Source organism: Oncorhynchus masou, chromosome 32 (assembly GCF_036934945.1).
Source record: "Oncorhynchus masou masou isolate Uvic2021 chromosome 32, UVic_Omas_1.1, whole genome shotgun sequence".
NCBI classification, from domain to species: Eukaryota; Metazoa; Chordata; class Actinopteri; order Salmoniformes; family Salmonidae; genus Oncorhynchus; species Oncorhynchus masou.
Genome location: NC_088243.1, coordinates 11,705,481 through 11,727,843, shown reverse-complemented (window position 1 = coordinate 11,727,843; position 22,363 = coordinate 11,705,481). Strand labels below are relative to the sequence as shown.

Sequence of the window (22,363 nt, the reverse complement as noted above, 5' to 3'; positions counted from 1 at the left end):
TTCACTCTGTCCCCCAATTCTCCTGCACTGAATATTTCTTATCCATTTAGCTGGCTCTGGTTCAGTCCCAAAAGGCACCCTATTCCCTGTATAGTGCACACACTAGTGTTGATCAGAGTCCTATAGGTCCTGGCCAAAAGTAGTGCACTACATAGGGAATTGGGTGCCATTTGGGACTCAGACTGGCTGCTTGCATTCAGCAGTGTGTAGTGTGGTGGTGGGTGGGTTGAATTAAAGTGACACAACTGCAGTACGTGCCACTCAGTAGCTAAAGAGAGCAGAGCAGCACTCCAGGGTCTGTGAGCTGTGAGAGACATTTAAAAGGGAAGTAACCGTTTCAGTAGAGCAACGAGCCACACAGAGAGAGAGAGAGAGAGAGAGAGAGAGAGGATAGAGCTTCTCACCATGCTGTAGAGCATCCATGACTCTAATCTAGTTCATAAAGGATCCTGATAGGAACTGGGAGAGATAAATGTGTTTTATATTCCCAAAGATTTAACTCAGTGTGTTATTTTGGATTATGCATATCAGTGTTTTCCACAGCACTGAATCTGGATGGAGGATCTAACCAGCCCAGAACTGCAGCAAGTCAGCTGGTTTTATCCATTTACCCCATATGGCTTTTTCCTCCCTTTTTCTCTTCTATTTGTTTGAATTTCGAAGATGAGCAAGAGGCAGTCGGTCAGCTGCACAGTGAGCACAGGGGAGCAGGAGGACACACAGAACAGTACAGGCATTTTGAAATAGAACTATAAAAGGAGGAGAGGAAGAGGAGGAGGAAGAGGAGAGTCTGTGTTGTGCGGCAGAGTTGTGGTGTTCCCTGCTAAGTGCCTATCAGTAACATGGCTGTGATACAGAAGAGGGAACACAGGGAGACCCCCAGCAAGAAGACAGCACCCCAAGAAGACAGAAAGGGTCTTTCTACCAGAGATACTCTAGACAAGCAGAAAAAGGAGACCAGAGCCGGGAGACGGAGAGGTGGGTACTGTTGCGTTGATATGGCTGTTTTGTTTTACTGTAGGGGGGGTACAGGGTGATGGTGAGGATGATAGTTTCACTGTGGGGTGTTCACTGTGTTTATAGAATGACATGGAGGTCATTGACATAAGGTTGGTATTATAGCTTTGCTTTGCCGTTAACTGTGTTTATATACAAGACAGGCTGTCTGAAGCAGAATCAGTCTCTTCCAGTTTATCATCATTGAGGAGATGTTCCATCATGTATGAAGGCCACATAATAAAGTAATTATCTTATTTTAGATGTATTATGTAGAATTTATTCCTGACATGATTATTATACTATCCATTATTATACTATCCATTATTATACTATCCATTATTATACTATCCATTATTATAACACACATTGTTATACTATCCATTATTATACTATCCATTATTATACTATCCATTATTATACTATCCATTATTATACTATCCATTATTATAACACACATTATTATACTATCCATTATTATAACACACATTATTATACTATCCATTATTATAACACACATTATTATACTATCCATTATTATACTATCCATTATTATAACACACATTATTATACTATCCATTATTATACTATCCATTATTATACTATCCATTATTATAACACACATTATTATACTATCCATTATTATAACACACATTATTATACTATCCATTATTATAACACACATTATTATACTATCCATTATTATAACACCCATTATTATACTATCCATTATTATAACACACATTGTTATACTATCCATTATTATACTATCCATTATTATACTATCCATTATTATACTCTCCATTATTATACTATCCATTATTATAACACACATTATTATACTAGCCATTATTATACTAGCCATTATTATAACACACATTATTATACTATCCATTATTATAACACCCATTATTATACTATCCATTATTATACTATCCATTATTATAACACACATTATTATACTATCCATTATTATAACACACATTATTATACTATCCATTATTATACTATCCATTATTATAACACCCATTATTATAGTCTCCATTATTATAACACACATTATTATACTATCCATTATTATAACACCCATTATTATACTATCCATTATTATAACACACATTATTATACTATCCATTATTATAACACACATTATTATTCTATCCATTATTATAACACCCATTATTATACTATCCATTATTATACTATCCATTATTATACTATCCATTATTATAACACACATTATTATACTATCCATTATTATAACACACATTATTATACTATCCATTATTATACTATCCATTATTATAACACCCATTATTATACTATCCATTATTATACTATCCATTATTATAACACACATTATTATACTATCCATTATTATAACACACATTATTATACTATCCATTATTATACTATCCATTATTATACTATCCATTATTATACTATCCATTATTATACTATCCATTATTATACTATCCATTATTATAACACACATTATTATACTATCCATTATTATACTATCCATTATTATACTCTCCATTAGTATACTATCCATTATTATACTATCCATTATTATACTATCCATTATTATAACACCCATTATTATACTATCCATTATTATAACACCCATTATTATGCTATCCATTATTATACTATCCATTATTATAACACACATTATTATACTATCCATTATTATAACACACATTATTATACTATCCATTATTATAACACACATTTTATACTATCCATTATTATACTATCCATTATTATACTATCCATTATTATACTATCCATTATTATACTATCCATTATTATACTATCCATTATTATACTATCCATTATTATAACACCCATTATTATACTATCCATTATTATACTATCCATTATTATACTATCCATTATTATAACACACATTATTATACTATCCATTATTATAACACCCATTATTATAACACCCATTATTATACTATCCATTATTATACTATCCATTATTATAACACACATTATTATACTATCCATTATTATAACACACATTATTATACTATCCATTATTATAACACACATTATTATACTATCCATTATTATAACACACATTATTATACTATCCATTATTATAACACCCATTATTATACTATCCATTATTATAACACCCATTATTATACTATCCATTATTATACTATCCATTATTATAACACACATTATTATACTATCCATTATTATAACACACATTATTATACTATCCATTATTATAACACACATTATTATACTATCCATTATTATAACACACATTATTATACTATCCATTATTATAACACCCATTATTATACTATCCATTATTATACTATCCATTATTATACTATCCATTATTATAACACACATTATTATACTATCCATTATTATACTATCCATTATTATAACACCCATTATTATACTATCCATTATTATACTATCCATTATTATACTATCCATTATTATAACACACATTATTATACTATCCATTATTATAACACCCATTATTATACTATCCATTATTATACTATCCATTATTATACTATCCATTATTATAGTCTCCATTATTATAACACACATTATTATACTATCCATTATTATAACACCCATTATTATACTATCCATTATTATAACACACATTATTATACTATCCATTATTATACTATCCATTATTATACTATCCATTATTATACTATCCATTATTATACTATCCATTATTATACTATCCATTATTATAACACACATTATTATACTATCCATTATTATACTATCCATTATTATAACACACATTATTATACTATCCATTATTATACTATCCATTATTATACTATCCATTATTATAACACCCATTATTATACTATCCATTATTATAATACACATTATTATACTATCCATTATTATACTATCCATTATTATAATACACATTATTATACTATCCATTATTATACTATCCATTATTATACTATCCATTATTATAACACCCATTATTATACTATCCATTATTATAACACACATTATTATACTATACATTAGTATACTATCCATTATTATACTATCCATTATTATAACACCCATTATTATACTATCCATTATTATAACACACATTATTATACTATACATTATTATACTATCCATTATTATACTATCCATTATTATAACACGCATTATTATACTATCCATTATTATAACACACATTATTACACTACCCATTATTCTAACACCCATTATTATAATATCCATTATTATAACACCCATTATTATAATATCCATTATTATACCATAGAGTGTCAAGGAAGATCATTTTTGTGTGTCTCTCTCATGAACAAGAAAGATACTTTCTTATGTACGACTCTTGCACCAACATGTTGAGGAGGCGCATACTACTTATCACCAGTCTGTTATCGTAAATACTCCTTTTACCAAATATCACTATTCATCACCCTCTTGTGAAGCATGTCTTTGTTCTTATCCTCTTCAGTCTTTATTTGTTTGTTAAATCTCCATGAGGTCAGGCGATGGCATTTGTTTATCCCTGCAAGGCACAACAGAAACAGGCACATAATAATCAAATCATAATTTGGTGTGTGCTTATATTTGTCCTGTTTCACACATGTACTAATGTGTATTATACACTTGTGAAATGGAAATGTTTTTTGTTGTTGTTGCATATCCCAACTCCCCCTTAGACACCCTCAAAGAGTGGGGTCACGGCCAGGGTCAGCCATTATCAATAGCAACCCTGGAGCAATTAAGGTTAAGTGCCTTGCTCAAGGGCACATCCATAGATTTTTTTCACCTTGTCGGCTCAGGGATTCGAACGAGCACAACTGGCCCAACGCTCTAACCGCTAGGCTACCTGCCACTCTTTTATTAACAGCTAAAACCTGTCATGGTTTAAGGCCTGTATTAAGTACAACCAGTGCAATTTTCTCGAAACTGGAATTAAACATCTATATACTAAGATTCTAAGACATCTTTTTCTAAGGTAGTGTCTCGGACTTTGCTAGCAGGTATAAACCATAATGATGATGTTATAATGTGAAACCTGTTATGAACTGGAAAACCAACTCATAATGATCCTGACTAAATAATTCATTTTAAGTCAGCTGAATGTCAGAGAGGCCTGAACATGATGTTCTCTTTTATTCTTTCTTTGGTATCAGAAAAAGGCAATGAAGACACAAAGTCCAATAATTCAGAGAAGAGGAGAGCAGTCATCTGTGTCCCTGCCTCCATCAAATCAGCTGTGATCAGTAACAACACAACCAGTCACGCAGCAGGTCTTCCTCTCTCTCTCTCTCTCTCTCTCTCTCTCTCTCTCCCTCTCCCTCTCTACACTCTTAGAAAAAAATTGTTCCATAGGGGTTCCAGGTTGAACCCTTTTGGGTTCCATGTAGAACCCTCTGTGGAAAGGATTCTAGATGGAACCCAAAAGGGTTCTACCTGGAACCATAAAGGGTTCTTCAATGCTTTCTCCTATGGGGACAGCTGAAGAACCCTTTTAGGTTCGAGATAGCACCTTTTTTTCTTAGAGTGTTTCTCTATCTCTATCTCGCTCCCTCTGTGCCTGGGGTACTGCTTGTTCTTTGTGGGTCAGTCGTCATGAGTTCTCTTCCTCTGAAACTCACCACTGTTATCAAAACATGAATTTCATGCTGTTATTGTAGGACAATGAGTATAAGCTGTCATTGCATCTTCATACAAACCTTTCCAATGTTATTTATTGTCTTATCTCTTTATTGAAACGTAAAAAAATGTCCCTCAATTGTTAGCCTACTGTTATTCTGTCTTTAAAAATAAAATTGCATTTATGGAGCAGCTAGCTACAGTCAACCCATCTTAAATCCCATCATCATTACTGATGTTGATCACTGATGTCACCAACCCATACTCTATGCACAGTGACGTAGAGTGAATGTCACATCTTTTCTAATATTCCAGGGCCACTGGCGCTGAAGGTTGATGACAGGCTGAGACTAGCGAAGGAGCGGAGGGAGGAGCATGAGAATCAGCTTGGTATGTATAGCCACACATGATGACGACTGTACATGTAATACACCTATGAGACCACTCAATTGTCAGTCACTTATTTTAGTCATTCCTCTCAGGTATTTTCCTAGCCTGGTCCCAGATCATTCCTCTCAGGTATTTTCCTAGCCTGGTCCCAGATCATTCCTTTCAGGTATTTTCCTAGCCTGGTCCTAGATCATTCCTCTCAGGTATTTTCCTAGCCTGGTCCTAGATCATTCCTTTCAGGTATTTTCCTAGATCATTCCTCAGGTATTTTCCTAGCCTGGTCCTAGATCATTCCTCTCAGGTATTTTCCTAGCCTGGTCCCAGATCATTCCTTTCAGGTATTTTCCTAGCCTGGTCCTAGATCATTCCTCTCAGGTATTTTCCTAGCCTGGTCCCAGATCATTCCTTTCAGGTATTTTCCTAGCCTGGTCCTAGATCATTCCTCTCAGGTATTTTCCTAGCCTGGTCCCAGATCATACCTCTCAGGTATTTTCCTAGCCTGGTCCCAGATCATTCCTTTCAGGTATTTTCCTAGCCTGGTCCTAGATCATTCCTCTCAGGTATTTTCCTAGCCTGGTCCCAGATCATTCCTTTCAGGTATTTTCCTAGCCTGGTCCTAGATCATTCCTCTCAGGTATTTTCCTAGATCATTCCTCTCAGGTATTTTCCTAGCCTGGTCCTAGATCTTTCCTCTCAGGTATTTCCCTAGCCTGGTCCCAGATCATTCCTTTCAGGTATTTTCCTAGCCTGGTCCTAGATCATTCCTCTCAGGTATTTTCCTAGCCTGGTCCTAGATCATTCCTTTCAGGTATTTTCCTAGATCATTCCTCAGGTATTTTCCTAGCCTGGTCCTAGATCATTCCTCTCAGGTATTTTCCTAGCCTGGTCCCAGATCATTCCTTTCAGGTATTTTCCTAGCCTGGTCCTAGATCATTCCTCTCAGGTATTTTCCTAGCCTGGTCCTAGATCATTCTTCTCAGGTATTTTCCTAGCCTGGTCCCAGATCATTCCTTTCAGGTATTTTCCTAGCCTGGTCCCAGATCATTCCTTTCAGGTATTTTCCTAGCCTGGTCCTAGATCATTCCTCTCAGGTATTTTCCTAGCCTGGTCCTAGATCATTCCTTTCAGGTATTTTCCTAGATCATTCCTCAGGTATTTTCCTAGCCTGGTCCTAGATCATTCCTCTCAGGTATTTTCCTAGCCTGGTCCCAGATCATTCCTTTCAGGTATTTTCCTAGCCTGGTCCTAGATCATTCCTCTCAGGTATTTTCCTAGCCTGGTCCTAGATCATTCTTCTCAGGTATTTTCCTAGCCTGGTCCCAGATCATTCCTTTCAGGTATTTTCCTAGCCTGGTCCCAGATCATTCCTTTCAGGTATTTTCCTAGCCTGGTCCTAGATCATTCCTCTCAGGTATTTTCCTAGCCTGGTCCTAGATCATTCCTCTCAGGTATTTTCCTAGCCTGGTCCCAGATCATTCCTCTCAGGTATTTTCCTAGCCTGGTCCTAGATCATTCCTCTCAGGTATTTTCCTAGCCTGGTCCCAGATCATTCCTTTCAGGTATTTTCCTAGCTTGGTGCCAGATCATTTCTCTCAAGTATTTTCCTAGCCTGGTCCCAGATCATGCATTTTAGGTATTTTCCTAGCCTGGTCCCAGATCATTCCTCTGAGGTATTTTCCTAGTCTGGTCCCAGATCTATTTGTGCTGCCTTCTTCTCGCCAGCTCCCATAAATTAGTTTAGTAGTAGTGATCTACACAGCACAAAGATCTGGTACCAGGGTAGTATTTTGGTGGCTAGTAAGTCCCACAATGTGTTTTGCAGTGTCCAGAGAGCTGGGCTGGTTGGCTCGAGAGGAGCGGGCCAGGCGTCTTTATGAGCAGCAGCTGGAGGTGAGGAAGAGGAGGCTACAGGAGCAGAGAGAGAAGGAGGAGAAGCGAAGGACAGCTCTTGAGCGGAGGGAGGAGCTTAAGAAACAGCTTGGTATGTAGCCACCACCCATGATGATGGTGGACCTCAACCTGAGGTACCCCTTGGGGGTACCTGGCCTATACCCAGGTGGTAATTCGGAAGACTCATAAGAACATAGGCATAATGATACAAAAAAAAGTGATTTAGGGCTCTGTAACCAAAGGAGGTTGAGAACCACTGACTGATGATTTAGTTAAATAAATCAACTAAACTAAACTCCACTAAATGTTTATGTAGTGTCCAGAGAGCTGGGCCGGTTGGCTCGAGAGGAGCGGGCCAGGCGTCTCCATGAACAGCACCTAGAGGAGAGGAAGAGGAGGCTGCAGGAGCAGAGAGAGAAGGAGGAGAGGAGGCGTACTGCCGTGGAGGAGAAGAGGAGGCAGAGGATGAAGGAGGAGACAGTGAGTTGTTGTGCCTCAGGGGTCAGATGGAGCAGTAGTTACTTCTGATTAGGTGTCTATTGTGGGCATCAGTGTTGCTTTACAGAAAATAAAATGCACTGGTTTAAGTTGAGGGTCGTTAGTACAGGTGGATGGATGGTTTCTGTTGGAGCAAGGACTGGATGGAGGCGGATAACTATTTAACAGCTTTATTGAACAAGCTACATTGAACATCCTCAGCAACCGGAACTAGAACTGTCTGTTAGTGATGGGTTGTTCGCGAACGAGTTAGAGCCGGCTCTTGTAAGTGAATGTTGGGAGCCGGCTCGCATATCAGAAGAGACTAATCTATTTATAAAAATAAATAAAAAATAAAGATAAGAATAATCAAAAGATTTAAATGAATAGAATTAACTAATTCAAAGAATGAAAAATAATAATAATATAGGCCTAAATGCTCAAGCGCACACACATTAGTTCTGACTGTCTTCTCAGACTAACAGCCTCACCTGTTGTTCCTGTCAATCAGACACGCAGTGTCAACCAATGAACCAAAGATGCATGAGGGAGGGCGGAGCCAACTCACTCACAGTCACACACTTAGCAGGCGAGGAGAGAGGACAGCTGTGAAAACAACATCTGAAAAATTAGTCGGAAGCACAGCAGCATTTAGATGCATTTTAATAATGTAGACAATGTTAGAGCACAGTGTAGAATTTTCCAAAACAAAATCTCATATAAAGCTGGTTCTACACACAACCTACACCGGCATATGCGAACTGTGCACCCAACTGTGAAGCTATCTGTAGCGGAGAAACTAGTGGGCCTGCTAGTGATAGTGGTGGAGCCAGCATCTCGTATCCACTCAGTCAAGTAGGCCTACTCCGGGACCCACAGCAATGCAGTCTTCTATGGACCAGTTTATGCCAAAGACTATGTCTGTAGCAAAACAAGGCCAAATTGATATTGCATTGGCTAAAAGGATTGTCACCGATTTCCGGACTGAACTACAAGGTGGAATTCAGCATTTTATATGTTGAAGCGGTTTCTTGAGTCAAAGGATCTCTACCCTACCAATGCACCTGTTGATGCTCTGACCCAGGAGGAATGGAAGGAGGAGGTGTGCGGAGTCCTGGAACCCTTTGAGCAGGTCGATTAGTGGAGAGAGGTACAGTAAGCAGTTATTACTACATCATTATTTAATCCAGTATTTTATATGTATATGAGCAGTAGATGAGAATGTAGTATCAGTAGACAAAACATTAACCTAAACTAATAAGTTACTGTTCTCTCTTTTAAGCTATGCGACAACCTCAAAAAGTATACTCCTGTGTAAGGGTCTACAGAGAATCACAGCCCGCCGCCAGAGAGAAGCAAATGTAGCCACAGGACATGTGACAGAGTTGATGGACACACTATGTTCATCAATGGGCAGAAAGTTCCACAGATTGGAATATAATCACAGAAACCGCTGAACTTGACCCCAGGTTTAAGAAGTTAGCCTTCAGTGATGCCAGAGCGATTGATGAGGCTCTTCAAAGAATAACCTCAGCAGGAAGAAGAGGGATCAGATGGAGCAGAAGCACCAGAGGAAATGCCACAAACTCAGTCTGCTGTTTTAGATGCTGTTTGTCAATGAGCAACTGGGAATGCAGCACGAAGGAATCCCTCAGCAGATGCCATGGTGGAGGTCCGATCCTGTTTGGAGGAGCCCCTCCTCTGCAGATCCTCTGAGCTGGTGGAAGAACAAGGCCTCTGTCTACCCACAGATTACTAAAGTCATGACAGGGAGACTCTGCATAGTGGCCACATCCGTTCCCTCTGAGAGGGTCTTCTCGAAAACGGGACAAATAATTACTGAGAGAAGAAACCGCATCAGCCCCTTGAAAGTGAGGCAGCTTGTATTTCTGAACGCAAATCTCTCATAAAAGCTAAATATGGTCAGCAATGCGGTGTGCTGCTGGTTATAACATGGCAATAAAGAAGAATGAGAAAAGAGGGACCAGTTTAATGTTTTAAGTGGGATGCTAAAGTTTTGCACCTAATTTATTTGTCTTTGATATGGTGCAATATTCTATTATGATGTTCCGATTGTATTCGTTTTGAATGTTTAGATTTATATGCACTTTGTTTATGTCAGGACCCGGTTTCGAACCTGGGTCTCCGGAGTGAGAAACAGTCACTTAACCAACTGAGCCACGAATAGACAGCAGAACCCAGAAGATGAGGCAGACACAGCAGTACTTAAGACGGTGTATTTAATAAAGAAAAAATCCTAAAATACAAAAAAAGGCAAATCCAAAAGGTGGTAGGAAAAACACAAAAAGACCTCAAAAGAAACTCACCAAAAATAAACAAAAACAAAAAACAGAATACCACAAGAACTTCACCCGGAATCGACAAGAGCACACAGAACACTAGGGCAGGGTGCTAACATACAAACACAGAGCACAGAACTGAGGGAAACAAAGGGTTTAAATACAATCAGGGGAAACGAGACACAGGTGCAAATAATAATGGGGATCAAGGGAAAAACATAGGGACAAAAAGCACAATGGGGACATCTACTGACCAAAACCCGGAACAACCCTGGCCAAATCCTGACAGTTTATATACATTAAAAAGTTATACTTTAAATGCAAATGTTTAATAGCATTCTTTTTTATAACAAACCAATGCATTTTTAAATACATTGTGGTTAAGGTAGAGTAGAGATTTAAATTAATAATTTAATTAGAATTGTTTTAACACCAATCATAGTCAAATTATCGCAAACTGTTTGACTTGAAAAAATACAAAACATATATTTTTTTTAAGAGCCGTTTGGGAGCCAAAAGAGACGGCTCTTTTTGGTGAGCTGAGCCGAACGGGCCGGCTCACTGAAAAGAGCCGGAATGCCCATGACTGCTGTCTGTTACTTCCTGTATCAATAAAGCTTAACCCCACACAATTAAAGAATTGGCCAATAGGAAAATAAATATTTAGTTACCAGGTAAAGAAATAGGTAAACAGTTATTTCCTGTAACACAGATTCACAACATATCAGCAACGTCTATAACTGCCATATAAATGTAATTATTACCCAGGAAATAATCCACAAAACAGATACAGTTTTCAACGTTTTGTGTTTCTATCTGAAGCTAAACGGTTGTAAAGCTCAATATGATGTAATGGATCTTGGACCAAGTTACTGAATAGCGTGTCTTGCTCGCCAAACTCATACAGTGGATGTGAGAAGAGACTACTGTATCACTGACAATGAGGTTTGTTGTTGTCTGAAGGAGCGCTATGAGTCTGTGGTGAAGAAGACCTTAGAGAAGTGCCAGAGGGCCAAACAGAGACTGAGCCAGGGCTCCCGAGGAAGGAAGACCAACAACAAGAGCGGTAAATGAGTAAAGAAGATGTTTCAAATGGTGCCCTATTTCCTATTTGGTGCACTACTTTTGAGTGTCTGTTTGACTTTGCTTCATCTTCTTAACCCTTCAGCTACCGAGCTTTATTCTTTCACCCTGTAACATCTTGAGACCTTAACTTTCGTCCGATTTCATACCCTTTCTTACTTGTAATTGTCTGTCTCTGTCTTGTATTTTCTATGCTATTTTTTCTCTGTCCTTTTCTCCACTGTGCTTGGCTCTGCTGTAGTTCCTCGCAGCTCTCCCCTGACTGCCTGGGAGAGGGCTCTGGTCTGTCGCCTCCTAACCCCTACATGCTCCTACCTAGCCAGGAGAAGGAGTCATAGTTGTCAGTCAAGAGAGGAGGAAGGTACTTCCAAAAGCCTGTAGAATAACAGTTATACATTGAGTGTTCAAAATATTAGGAACACCTGCTCTTTCCATGACATAGACTGACCCTTATTGATGTCACTTGTTGAATCCACTTCAAATAAGTGTAGATGAAAGGGACGAGACAGGTTAAATAAGGATTTTTTAAGCCTTGAGACAATTGAGACATGGATTGTGTGTGTGTGTCATTTAGACGGTGAATGGGAAAGACAAAAGATTTAAGTGCCTTTGAACAGGGTATGGTAGTAGATGCCAGGCGGTTTGTGTCAAGAACTGCAACACTGCTGGGTTTTCTACGCTCAACAGTTTCCCGTCTGTATCCAGAATGTTGTACCACCCAATAGACATCCAGCCAACTTGACACAACTGTGGGAAGCTTTGGAGTCAACATGTTGGACGCTTTCAACACCATGTAGAGTCCAAGGCCCGACATATTGAGGCTGTTCTGAGGGCTTAAAGGGGGTGCAACTCAATATTAGGAAGGTGTTTCTAATGTTTGGTATAGTCAGTTAAGAACAAATTCTTATTTTCAATGCTGGCCTAGGAACAGTGGTTCCTGGCCTAGGAGCTGCCTGTTCAGGGGCAGAATGACAGATTTGTACCTTGTCAGCTCGGGATTTGAACTTGCAACCTTTCGGTTACTAGTCCAACACTCTGCTAGGCTACCATGCCGCCCCACATGTATAAAGACCAAATCAAATCAGATGTATTTATAAAGCCCTTCTTACATCAGCTGATATCTCAAAGTGCTGTACAGAAACCCCAAACAGCAGGCAATGCAGATGTAGAAGACCAGATCTCAATCCAAGAAAAAGGACATAGCATCAATAAAGTGTATTTGGTTAAATTAATAGATTTTAGGGGAATTTACGTTCCAATATGGATTTGGACAATGCTTACTTAATTACTTATTTAATGACTCTCTGCTTCCTTTCCTCTCCTTTTTTCAACCATTGTTGGGCACACTCACATTCTTTCACTGTATCCCTTGCTAACCGTCACCCCATTGCTCCAAAACAATGAAACCATCTGGTTCAGTTGTCCATGTTTGTCCCCGTTCAGCTTCATGCCACTCCATACCTGCCACTGCCACCAACTGTCATAAATCACCACACCGCTCTGGTACACCTGACCACCACCGGGTGCGGGCAGGCCTCCAGGCAGACTACCGCTCTGGCACACCTGACCACCACCGGGTGCGGGCAGGCCTCCAGGCAGACTACCGCTCTGGCACACCTGACCACCACCGGGTGCGGGCAGGCCTCCAGGCAGACTACCGCTCTGGCACACCTGACCACCACCGGGTGCGGGCAGGCCTCCAAGCAGACTACCGCTCTGGCACACCTGACCACCACCGGGTGCGGGCAGGCCTCCAGGCAGACTACCGCTCTGGCACACCTGACCACCACCGGGTGCGGGCAGGCCTCCAGGCAGACTACCGCTCTGGCACACCTGACCACCACCGGGTGCGGGCAGGCCTCCAGGCAGACTACCGCTCTGGCACACCTGACCACCACCAGGCACAATCAGACCTCCAGGCAGACTACCGGTCTATCATCTGGGCAAACTACCAGGTAGCCACCTCCCCCAGCCTTTACACTCTTAGAAAAAAGGGTTCCAAAAGGGTTCTTCAGCTGTCCCCATAGGAGAACCCTATTTGGTTCCAGGCAGAACCCTTTTGGGTTCGATGTAGAACCCTCTGTAGAAAGGGTTCTACCTGGAACCGAAAAGGGTTCTTCTAATAGTTCTCCTATGGGGAGTAAAAGTACCCTTTTAGGTTCTGGATAGAACCTTTTCTTCTAAGAGTGTAGCAGCAACTGATCCATCATCAGGGCACAGGTAAATTACATCACAGGTTATATAACATCACAGGTTATATTAAATCACAGGTTATATTACATCACAGGTTATATAACATCACAGGTTATATTACATCACAGGTTATATTACATCACAGGTAAATTACATCACAGGTTATATAACATCACAGGTTATATTACATCACAGGTAAATTACATCACAGGTAATATTACATCACAGGTTATATTACATCACAGGTTATATAACATCACAGGTTATATAACATCACAGGTTATATTACATCACAGGTTATATAACATCACAGGTTATATTACATCACAGGTTATATAACATCACAGGTTATATAACATCACAGGTTATATTACATCACAGGTAAATTACATCACAGGTAATATTACATCACAGGTTATATTACATCACAGGTTATATAACATCACAGGTTATATTACATCACAGGTTATATTACATCACAGGTTATATAACATCACAGGTTATATTACATCACAGGTTATATTACATCACAGGTTATATTACATCACAGGTTATATTACATCACAGGTTATATTACATCACAGGTAAATTACATCACAGGTAATATTACATCACAGGTTATATTACATCACAGGTTATATAACATCACAGGTTATATTACATCACAGGTAAATTACATCACAGGTAATATTACATCACAGGTTATATAACATCACAGGTTATATAACATCACAGGTTATATTACATCACAGGTTATATTACATCACAGGTTATATTACATCACAGGTTATATAACATCACAGGTAAATTACATCACAGGTAATATTACATCACAGGTTATATAACATCACTGGTTACATAACATCACAGGTTATACCTGCTGGAAATGAATTGTAAACATAGAGATAGATAGTTTCATCTCTATGACTGTTAAATGTCTGGGTCGTCTGGGTTGGTGGGATGGTGTTGTTATTTTGTCTCCATGTAATGCACGAACTTGAGGGAAATTATTTAATTGGAGGAAGACAATAAACTCTATATTCTTTTCATTCATTTTCTATTCTATTCATTCATCGTTTATACTGGATTACTGGACGATATTCATTGTCATACTCTAACAGAGAGGCACACATTTCTATACATTTTTGAAGATACAACATTTATTGGTTATAAGCCTAAATTAATTTGATGTCTTTCTGCCGTCCCAAAATGACCGCAATAAAATGAGCTTGTAACATGGCTCCATTCCTTCTGTCTCATGTTTCTATAATATATATGCTGTATTGTTAGGTAGATTATATTAACTGTCCTAATCTACAGAAGACACACGTTTGAAAGATAACAGACAAATGTCCATTTTCTGGAAGCATGTTTACTAATAATAAACTTCAATCACTGCTGTAAAATGATCTGTTGATTTTTTAGAAAGCTAACAAACTGCAGTGAAATGATCTGTTGATTTGTTAGAAAGTTAACAGACTGCAGTAAAATGATCTGTTGATTTGTTATGAAGTTAACAGACTACAGTAAAATGATCTGTTGATTTATTATGAAGCTAACAGACTGCAGTAAAACAGTCTCGTAACATGTCTGTTGATTTATTATGAAGTTAAAAGCAGCACAGCAGAAGGAGAGTGAGAGGACGTTCAGGAGGAATAGACAGCAGCCTCACATACCCAATGCTCCTGTGAAAGTGTTACCCACAAACATACAGAGCAGAGATGCAGTGCCCTCTCCAGAACGGTATGTGATTGCTTGTCTGCTACTACGTCTGAATGTTGTGTCACACAAACTACTTATCATGCAGTGAGAGCACTCTGTTGAGAATTGTTGTGTATAATTTAACCACACGTCTTGTGGAATACGTCTAACCTTTCCAGTAAATGGATGTTGTTTGCTTATTTATCTCAACAAAAGTATTCTCCTCTTCTTCTTTTTTTCAGTAAACCTGTGATCAGACACAAACCTGTGATCAGACAGCCTCCATCACAGCAGGTTGGGCTGGAACTGTACCCTGTTCCGGAGGAGGATGGTCCTCCAGTCTCCAACCAAACCCTCTCCCCTGGGAACTCACGGCCCAGCCAGACCATCTCTCCTTGGGCTCCAGTCTCCAACCAAACCCTCTCCCCTGGGAACTCACGGCCCAGCCAGACCATCTCTCCTTGGGCTCCAGTCTCCAACCAAACCCTCTCCCCTGGGAACTCACGGCCCAGCCAGACCATCTCTCCTTGGGCTCCAGTCTCCAATCATACCCTCTCCCCTGGGAACTCACGGCCCAGCCAGACCATCTCTCCTTGGGCTCCAGTCTCCAACCAAACCCTCTCCCCTGGGAACTCACGGCCCAGCCAGACCATCTCTCCTTGGGCTCCAGTCTCCAACCAAACCCTCTCCCCTGGGAACTCACGGCCCAGCCAGACCATCTCTCCTTGGGCTCCAGTCTCCAACCAAACCCTCTCCCCTGGGAACTCACGGCCCAGCCAGACCATCTCTCCTTGGGCTCCAGTCTCCAACCAAACCCTCTCCCCTGGGAACTCACGGCCCAGCCAGACCATCTCTCCTTGGGCTCCAGTCTCCAACCAAACCCTCTCCCCTGGGAACTCACGGCCCAGCCAGACCATCTCTCCTTGGGCTCCAGTCTCCAATCACACCCTCTCCCCTGGGAACTCACGGCCTAGCCAGACCATCTCTCCTTGGGCTCCAGTCTCCAATCACACCCTCTCCCCTGGGAACTCACGGCCTAGCCAGACCATCTCTCCTTGGGCTCCAGTCCCCAATCGTACCCTCTCCCCCGGGAACTCACAACCAATCAGCATCTCAGCAGCAGCATGGGACCAGGTCCAGCCATTCGTAGGCTCAGCAGAACCTCAGACAGTCCCCACAACTAGAACTGAGGGCGATACAGGTGAGAGTGAGCATCTAAAAATGCAAGGTACTGCACCATCAACTACTATTTATTTCTAGAATTCCCTAGATACATTTCAGATATTGTAATGAAGAGTGTAGGGTTGTGGTCAATTCCATTTGAGTTCAGTCAATGCAGGAAGTCCAGTTCTACCCATGTGGTTCAATGTGACTCTTATGAGTGACTCTTAAGACATGTAAACCTCCTCAGGCCCCCTTCCTGGAGCCCCCTCCTGCACCGGGCCGTCTGCTGGCACCATGGATCCAGAGGAGGCCTCATGTTTTCTGGCTGAGAAGAGAAGAGAGGCCCGTCTGAAGAGAGAGAAGGAGGAATGCCTGCGCAGGGAGGAGATAGAGAGGTACGGACCCAACATTTTTATTTTTTATTTATTTTACCTTTATTTTACTAGGCAAGTCAGTTAAGAACAAATTCTTATTTTCAATGACGGCCTAGGAACAGTGGGTTAACTGCCTGTTCAGGGGCAGAACGACAGATTTGTACCTTGTCAGCTCGGGGATTCAAACTTGCAACCTTTCGGTTACTAGTCCAACGCTCTAACCACTAGGCTACCCTGCCGCCATTGCCCATTCATCTTCACAGTAGGAAAAACAACCTGAGTAATCTTTTTGCCTGAAAGACAAAAATCTGGTTGCGAATAAAAAAATTATGACTGACCTTCAGAAGTAGTCTAAAGCAGGGTTTCCAAAAATTGGTCCTGGCCCCCTCCATGTCTTGGTTTTTGTCCTAGCATTACACAGCTGTTTCAAACCAACTCATCAGCCAGCTTTGATTATCTGAATCAGCTGTGTAGTGCTAAGGCAAAAACCAAAACATGCACCCAGGGGGACCCTGGGACCGAGTTTGGGAAAACCTGGTCTAAGGGAGCATTTCACATGTTCAGAGGATAGATTCATTTGTATGGTGATGTGCTGTGCTGTTATGTACATGTTACGTAATGTCATGTCATGTGGCAACACTGGAGAGGCAGAGAGGAGCTGGAGCGCAGGAGGGCAGAGGAGCGAGCACTGCTCGAGGCTGAGGCCCAGTGGCTGGTAGTGGAGAGGAGGGAGGAAGAGGAGCAGAAACATGCAGAGGAGGAGAGAGCCATCCGGGCCACACAGGAAACTGCTCTCCTCCAGAAACAGGTGAGGGATCTGGTCTATTAATACAATTTTAGTAGAAGCTCAACTTCGTCCATTTATGTACGGTATATAAAGTTTATATCAGTGTTAATAATGTAGCATCTGGTTCCGTAATGGCTTTGGTTCTCTGTGTCCTGTCCCAGAGAGAGGAGGAGGAGGCCCAGGCCAGGGACAAGGCAGAGCAGCAGAGGCTGCAGAGAGAGAAGCACTTCCAGAAGGAGGAGGAACAACGGCAGGAGAGGAAAAAGGTGACAATGGAGGGAAGACGTGAACTCTACGCAGTTATGAGAAACACCAGGGTCGTTATGTGCCATATTCTTATCATTCTGAAATTCTTCATAGGATATTCTAGGGGATCCAGATAGTGTAAAATTGACTACAAGAGAGCACCCAGGATCTTTATATATTGGCGCTCAACTTCAATACATGGGGTGGGGGGGATGTTAGGGGTAATTGTTGGTGTGTTTCACAAAAAAAACAACATTATTTTTATAAGGGGGAAATGTTATGTTATTAAAAATTAGTTTTGACAAGGGTGTTATGAAATTCTAAATGAAAGCTTTTAAGACTTTCCAGACTTATTTTTGTTTTCAGCGACTGGAGTTGATCATGAGGAGGACTAGGAAGACCTCAACTGAAGATAAAAAAGTAAGTACACCAGCCTAGTTCAGAGGAACAGTACATTGCCCTGAAGCACTCAGCTTTTCTGCCACAAGTACCGAAGTTGACTTTCTTTTTGCTTAAGAGGTTAATTACCACCGTTTAAAAAAAAAACTTGTCCTTGACCAAACTGCTAAAGTTGCTTTCATGATGTGATTGCTTTCATGTAGAAATCCATCTCAAAGGTAGTGGCTTTAGCTTAAAACTAAACAAAAAGCACTTGTACTTTCCTGTACTTTCCTGCCCCAGGAACTTGCCTTGAAAAAAAAAATCGACATGATTGTTTTCATGCAGACGCCTGTCCTGAATGGGAAGACAAACAGAAACCCCTCTCCAGAGGAAGCCCAACCAAAAAAGAACACTGAGCCTGTGAAGAATGGCAACGGCACTTTAGAAGAGGTCATCAACCTAGCGGTCGGGACGGGGACCAAGCCATCCAATCTAGGTCTGAGTGGCGTGGAAGACAACATGGTTCCTGTCGTGGCCTTCAAAGAACGCAGGTATATACACTCCCATGACCACAGACCACTTCTCAGTTCCTATGCTTCCTGGCTGATGTTTTGGTCACTTTTGAATGCTGGCGGTGCTTTCACTCTAGTGGTAGCATGAGATGGAGTCTACAACCCACACAAGTGGCTCAGGTAGTGCAGCTCATCAAGGATGGCACATCAATGAGAGCTGTGGCAAGAAGGTTTGTTGTGTCTGTCAGCGTAGTGTCCAAAGCATGGAGGCGCTACCAGGAGACAGGCCAGTACATCAGGAGACGTGGAGGAGGTCGTAGGAGGGCAACAACCCAGCAGCAGGACCGCTACCTCTGCCTTTGTGCAAGGAGTAGCAGGAGGAGCACTGCCAGAGCCCTGCAAAATTACCTCCAGCAGGCCACAAATGTGCATGTGTCTGCTCAAACGGTCAGAAACAGACTCCATGAGGGTGGTATGAGGGCCCGACGTCCACAGGTGGGGTTTGTGCTAACAGCCCAACACCGTGCAGGATGTTTGGCATTTGCCAGAGAACACCAAGATTGGCAAATTCGCCACTGGCGCCCTGTGCTCTTTACAGATGAAAGCAGGTTCACACTGAGCACATGTGACAGACGTGACAGAGTCTGGAGACGCCGTGGAGAACGTTCTGCTGCCTGCAACATCCTCCAGCATGACCGGTTTGGTGGTGGGTCAGTCATAGTGTGGGGTGGCATTTCTTTGGGGGGCAGCACAGGCCTCCATGTGCTCGCCAGAGGTAGCCTGACTGCCATTAGGTACCGAGATGAGATCCTCAGACCCCTTGTGAGACCATATGCTGGTGCGGTTGGCCCTGGGTTCCTCCCAATGCAAGACAATGCTAGACCTCATGTGGCTGGAGTGTGTCAGCAGTTCCTGCAACAGGAAGGCATTGATGCTATGGACTGGCCCGCCCGTTCCCCAGACCTGAATCCAATTGAGCACGTCTGGGACATCATGTCTCGCTCCATCCACCAACGCCACGTTGCACCACAGACTGTCCAGGAGTTGGCGGATGCTTTAGTCCAGGTCTGGGAGGAGATCCCTCAGGAGACCATCCGCCACCTCATGGGGAGCATGCCCAGGTGTTCTAGGGAGGTCATACAGGCACGTGGAGGCCACACACACTACTGAGCCTCATTTTGACTTGTTTTAAGGACATTACATCAAAGTTGGATCAGCCTGTAGTGTGGTTTTCCACTTTAATTTTGAGTGTGACTCCAAATCCAGACCTCCATGGGTTGATAAATTTGATTTCCATTTCCATTATTTTTGTGTGATTTTGTTGTCAGCACATTCAACTATGTAAAGAAAAAAGTATTTAATAAGAATATTTCATTCATTCAGATCTAGGATGTGTTATTTTAGTGTTCCCTTTACTTTTTTGAGCAGTGTATATAATATAACCCTATATATATATTTCTTTTTTTAATGTAACCTTATTTATTTAACTCGGCAAGTCAGTTAACGGCCAAGGAACAGTGGGTTAACTGCCTTGTTCAGGGGCAGGGCAACAGATTTTTACCTTGTCAGCTCAGGGATTCGATCCAGCAACCTTTCGGTTACTGGCCCAACACTCTAAGCACTAGGCTACCTGCCGCCCCTACAAAGTATATTTGTCTGTTTGATCATGTCTTATGATGTATGTTCTGTGATATGTTATGTGAAGTGATGTTATTGTATGTTACCAAGTAAATTTTCTTATGGAACATTAATGTATTAACTCATTTGTTCATTCAGGTCCCTGCTAACTCTGACCGGCATGGAGGAGATTCAGTCCCATCAGAGGGCAGGTGAGAGCTCATCACATCCTCCGTCAGCTCATCTATACTCTCTATGCTATGTAGATATTACACTAGAGTCGTGAACACTAGATCCCCCCCAAAAGTCCAAGATTTCTACCGCCAAGAGGTTATAGGCTCTCAATATTTAATGTGTGATTTGAACCCGGAAGCAGATTACATATTTAAGGTCTCTCAATCATTTCTTTGTACGTGTCTCTTAGTCTAAGATATGTATGTGAATCAAGTGAATCCACTGATTGTATGTTATTAACCCATTTCTATCACACACTCCTTAGAAGTTATCTGAGTATCGTACAGATCAGAGAGGGGAGGCAGCACATCCACGAATCTTTCCACAGCTGTGGCGTTTTTTCCTTCTTTTTTTGACAAAGAAAGGAATAACTGCAGCCTTTTTCCTGCCCTGCACTTTTAGAGAGAGTATGTGATGAGAAACAAACATTTCTCTGAAGGACTTTCTGATCTCGAAGGAGCTTACCACCATTTGGTCACACTTCTCTTTAATTCAAAATGTCACGAGCTGCATTTGTCATCACCATGTACAACACTAGACAGGGGAGCTTGTTTGTCATTGCAACAACTCTGAACAATGTTTTATCTAGTCTGTAAATGAGGGTCCGTGCCTCATAGCTGCAGATTTAAACGGATTAAATTAGTAGTTTGATATGATGGGCGTTAAGATACACAATTTACTAATAAAAATATGTATTCTGTCTATACATTTTTAACTGTATTGGCACTGAATGTCTCCCAATCATGTCTGATGTTTTTAGCCATGTGCTTTAGCTTTTCCTAACTATGCTGCTATTTGAGCACTTTGCCTTCCCGTTAACAGGATAGTGGTGTGCTAGTTTCAGAGCAAAAGCTTTTGTTTTGAGTTCAAATAAAGGCCACTTTCTGACTATAATCTAATAATATTTTTCAAAGCTGCTATGGAACTTGTGTAGTTTGTCATTTTAGAGAACTTTACTCACTTGAGGGTGGACCACTTCCAAAGGATTTTGGCAGTTCCTTACTTGGAAATTGTGCTATCATTTTAGAAAACAAATAAGAGTCTGAAGTGTAAAAGTCTGTCTTTTAAAGTGTAAAGACAAATAAAGCAATGCACTGATAAAACTATGTGATCTGGTATGAGTAGGTTGTCACCTGTTTCATACACTGCACTCCTGTCCACGTACAGGGCATTCAGAAAGTATTCAGATCCCTTCACTTGTTCCACATTTTGTTATGTTACAGCCTTATTATAAAATGGATTAAATTACACATGTTTTCTCATCAATCTACACACAATATCCCATAATGACAAAGCGAAAACAGGTTTGTATACATTTTTCTACATGTATTACAAAAAAAAAAAAAAAAACCTTATTTACATAAGTATTCAGACCATTTGCTA

General features: G+C 40.8%; 1 protein-coding gene across 4 annotated transcripts; it reads left to right on the top strand.

The window, feature by feature from the left end:
• Positions 1 to 392: 392 nt before the first annotated feature.
• On the top strand, positions 393 to 22,086 carry LOC135525581 (ensconsin-like). 4 transcript variants are annotated; one of them, XM_064953283.1, is made up of 17 exons: positions 393 to 978; positions 5,169 to 5,285; positions 5,947 to 6,021; positions 7,844 to 8,002; positions 8,228 to 8,391; positions 11,652 to 11,754; positions 12,013 to 12,132; positions 13,191 to 13,726; positions 15,574 to 15,707; positions 15,908 to 16,866; positions 17,077 to 17,224; positions 17,855 to 18,011; positions 18,152 to 18,256; positions 18,603 to 18,656; positions 18,963 to 19,168; positions 20,906 to 20,958; positions 21,246 to 22,086. In XM_064953283.1, the coding sequence occupies exons 1-17, from the start codon at positions 843 to 845 to the stop codon at positions 21,254 to 21,256; spliced, it is 3,237 nt and encodes a 1,078-aa protein (XP_064809355.1). In that variant the 5' UTR covers positions 393 to 842; the 3' UTR covers positions 21,257 to 22,086. The 4 variants fall into 4 exon arrangements, with proteins under 4 accessions (XP_064809355.1, XP_064809354.1, XP_064809357.1 ...); XM_064953282.1 differs by lacking the exon at positions 21,246 to 22,086 and having other exon boundaries at positions 20,906 to 21,235; XM_064953285.1 differs by lacking the exons at positions 12,013 to 12,132; positions 21,246 to 22,086 and having other exon boundaries at positions 13,215 to 13,726; positions 20,906 to 21,235.
• The last annotated feature ends 277 nt before the right edge of the window (positions 22,087 to 22,363 follow it).

What these genes read in the sequence shown, in the direction of transcription:
- LOC135525581 (XM_064953282.1), top strand. Translation starts at nt 843, where the DNA reads ATGGCTGTGATACAGAAGAGGGAACACAGGGAGACCCCCAGCAAGAAG. An exon ending in GGAGCATGAGAATCAGCTTG is followed by an intron (nt 6,022 to 7,843) that starts GTATGTATAGCC and finishes TGTGTTTTGCAG; the next exon opens with TGTCCAGAGAGCTGGGCTGG. An exon ending in TAGAACTGAGGGCGATACAG is followed by an intron (nt 16,867 to 17,076) that starts GTGAGAGTGAGC and finishes AAACCTCCTCAG; the next exon opens with GCCCCCTTCCTGGAGCCCCC.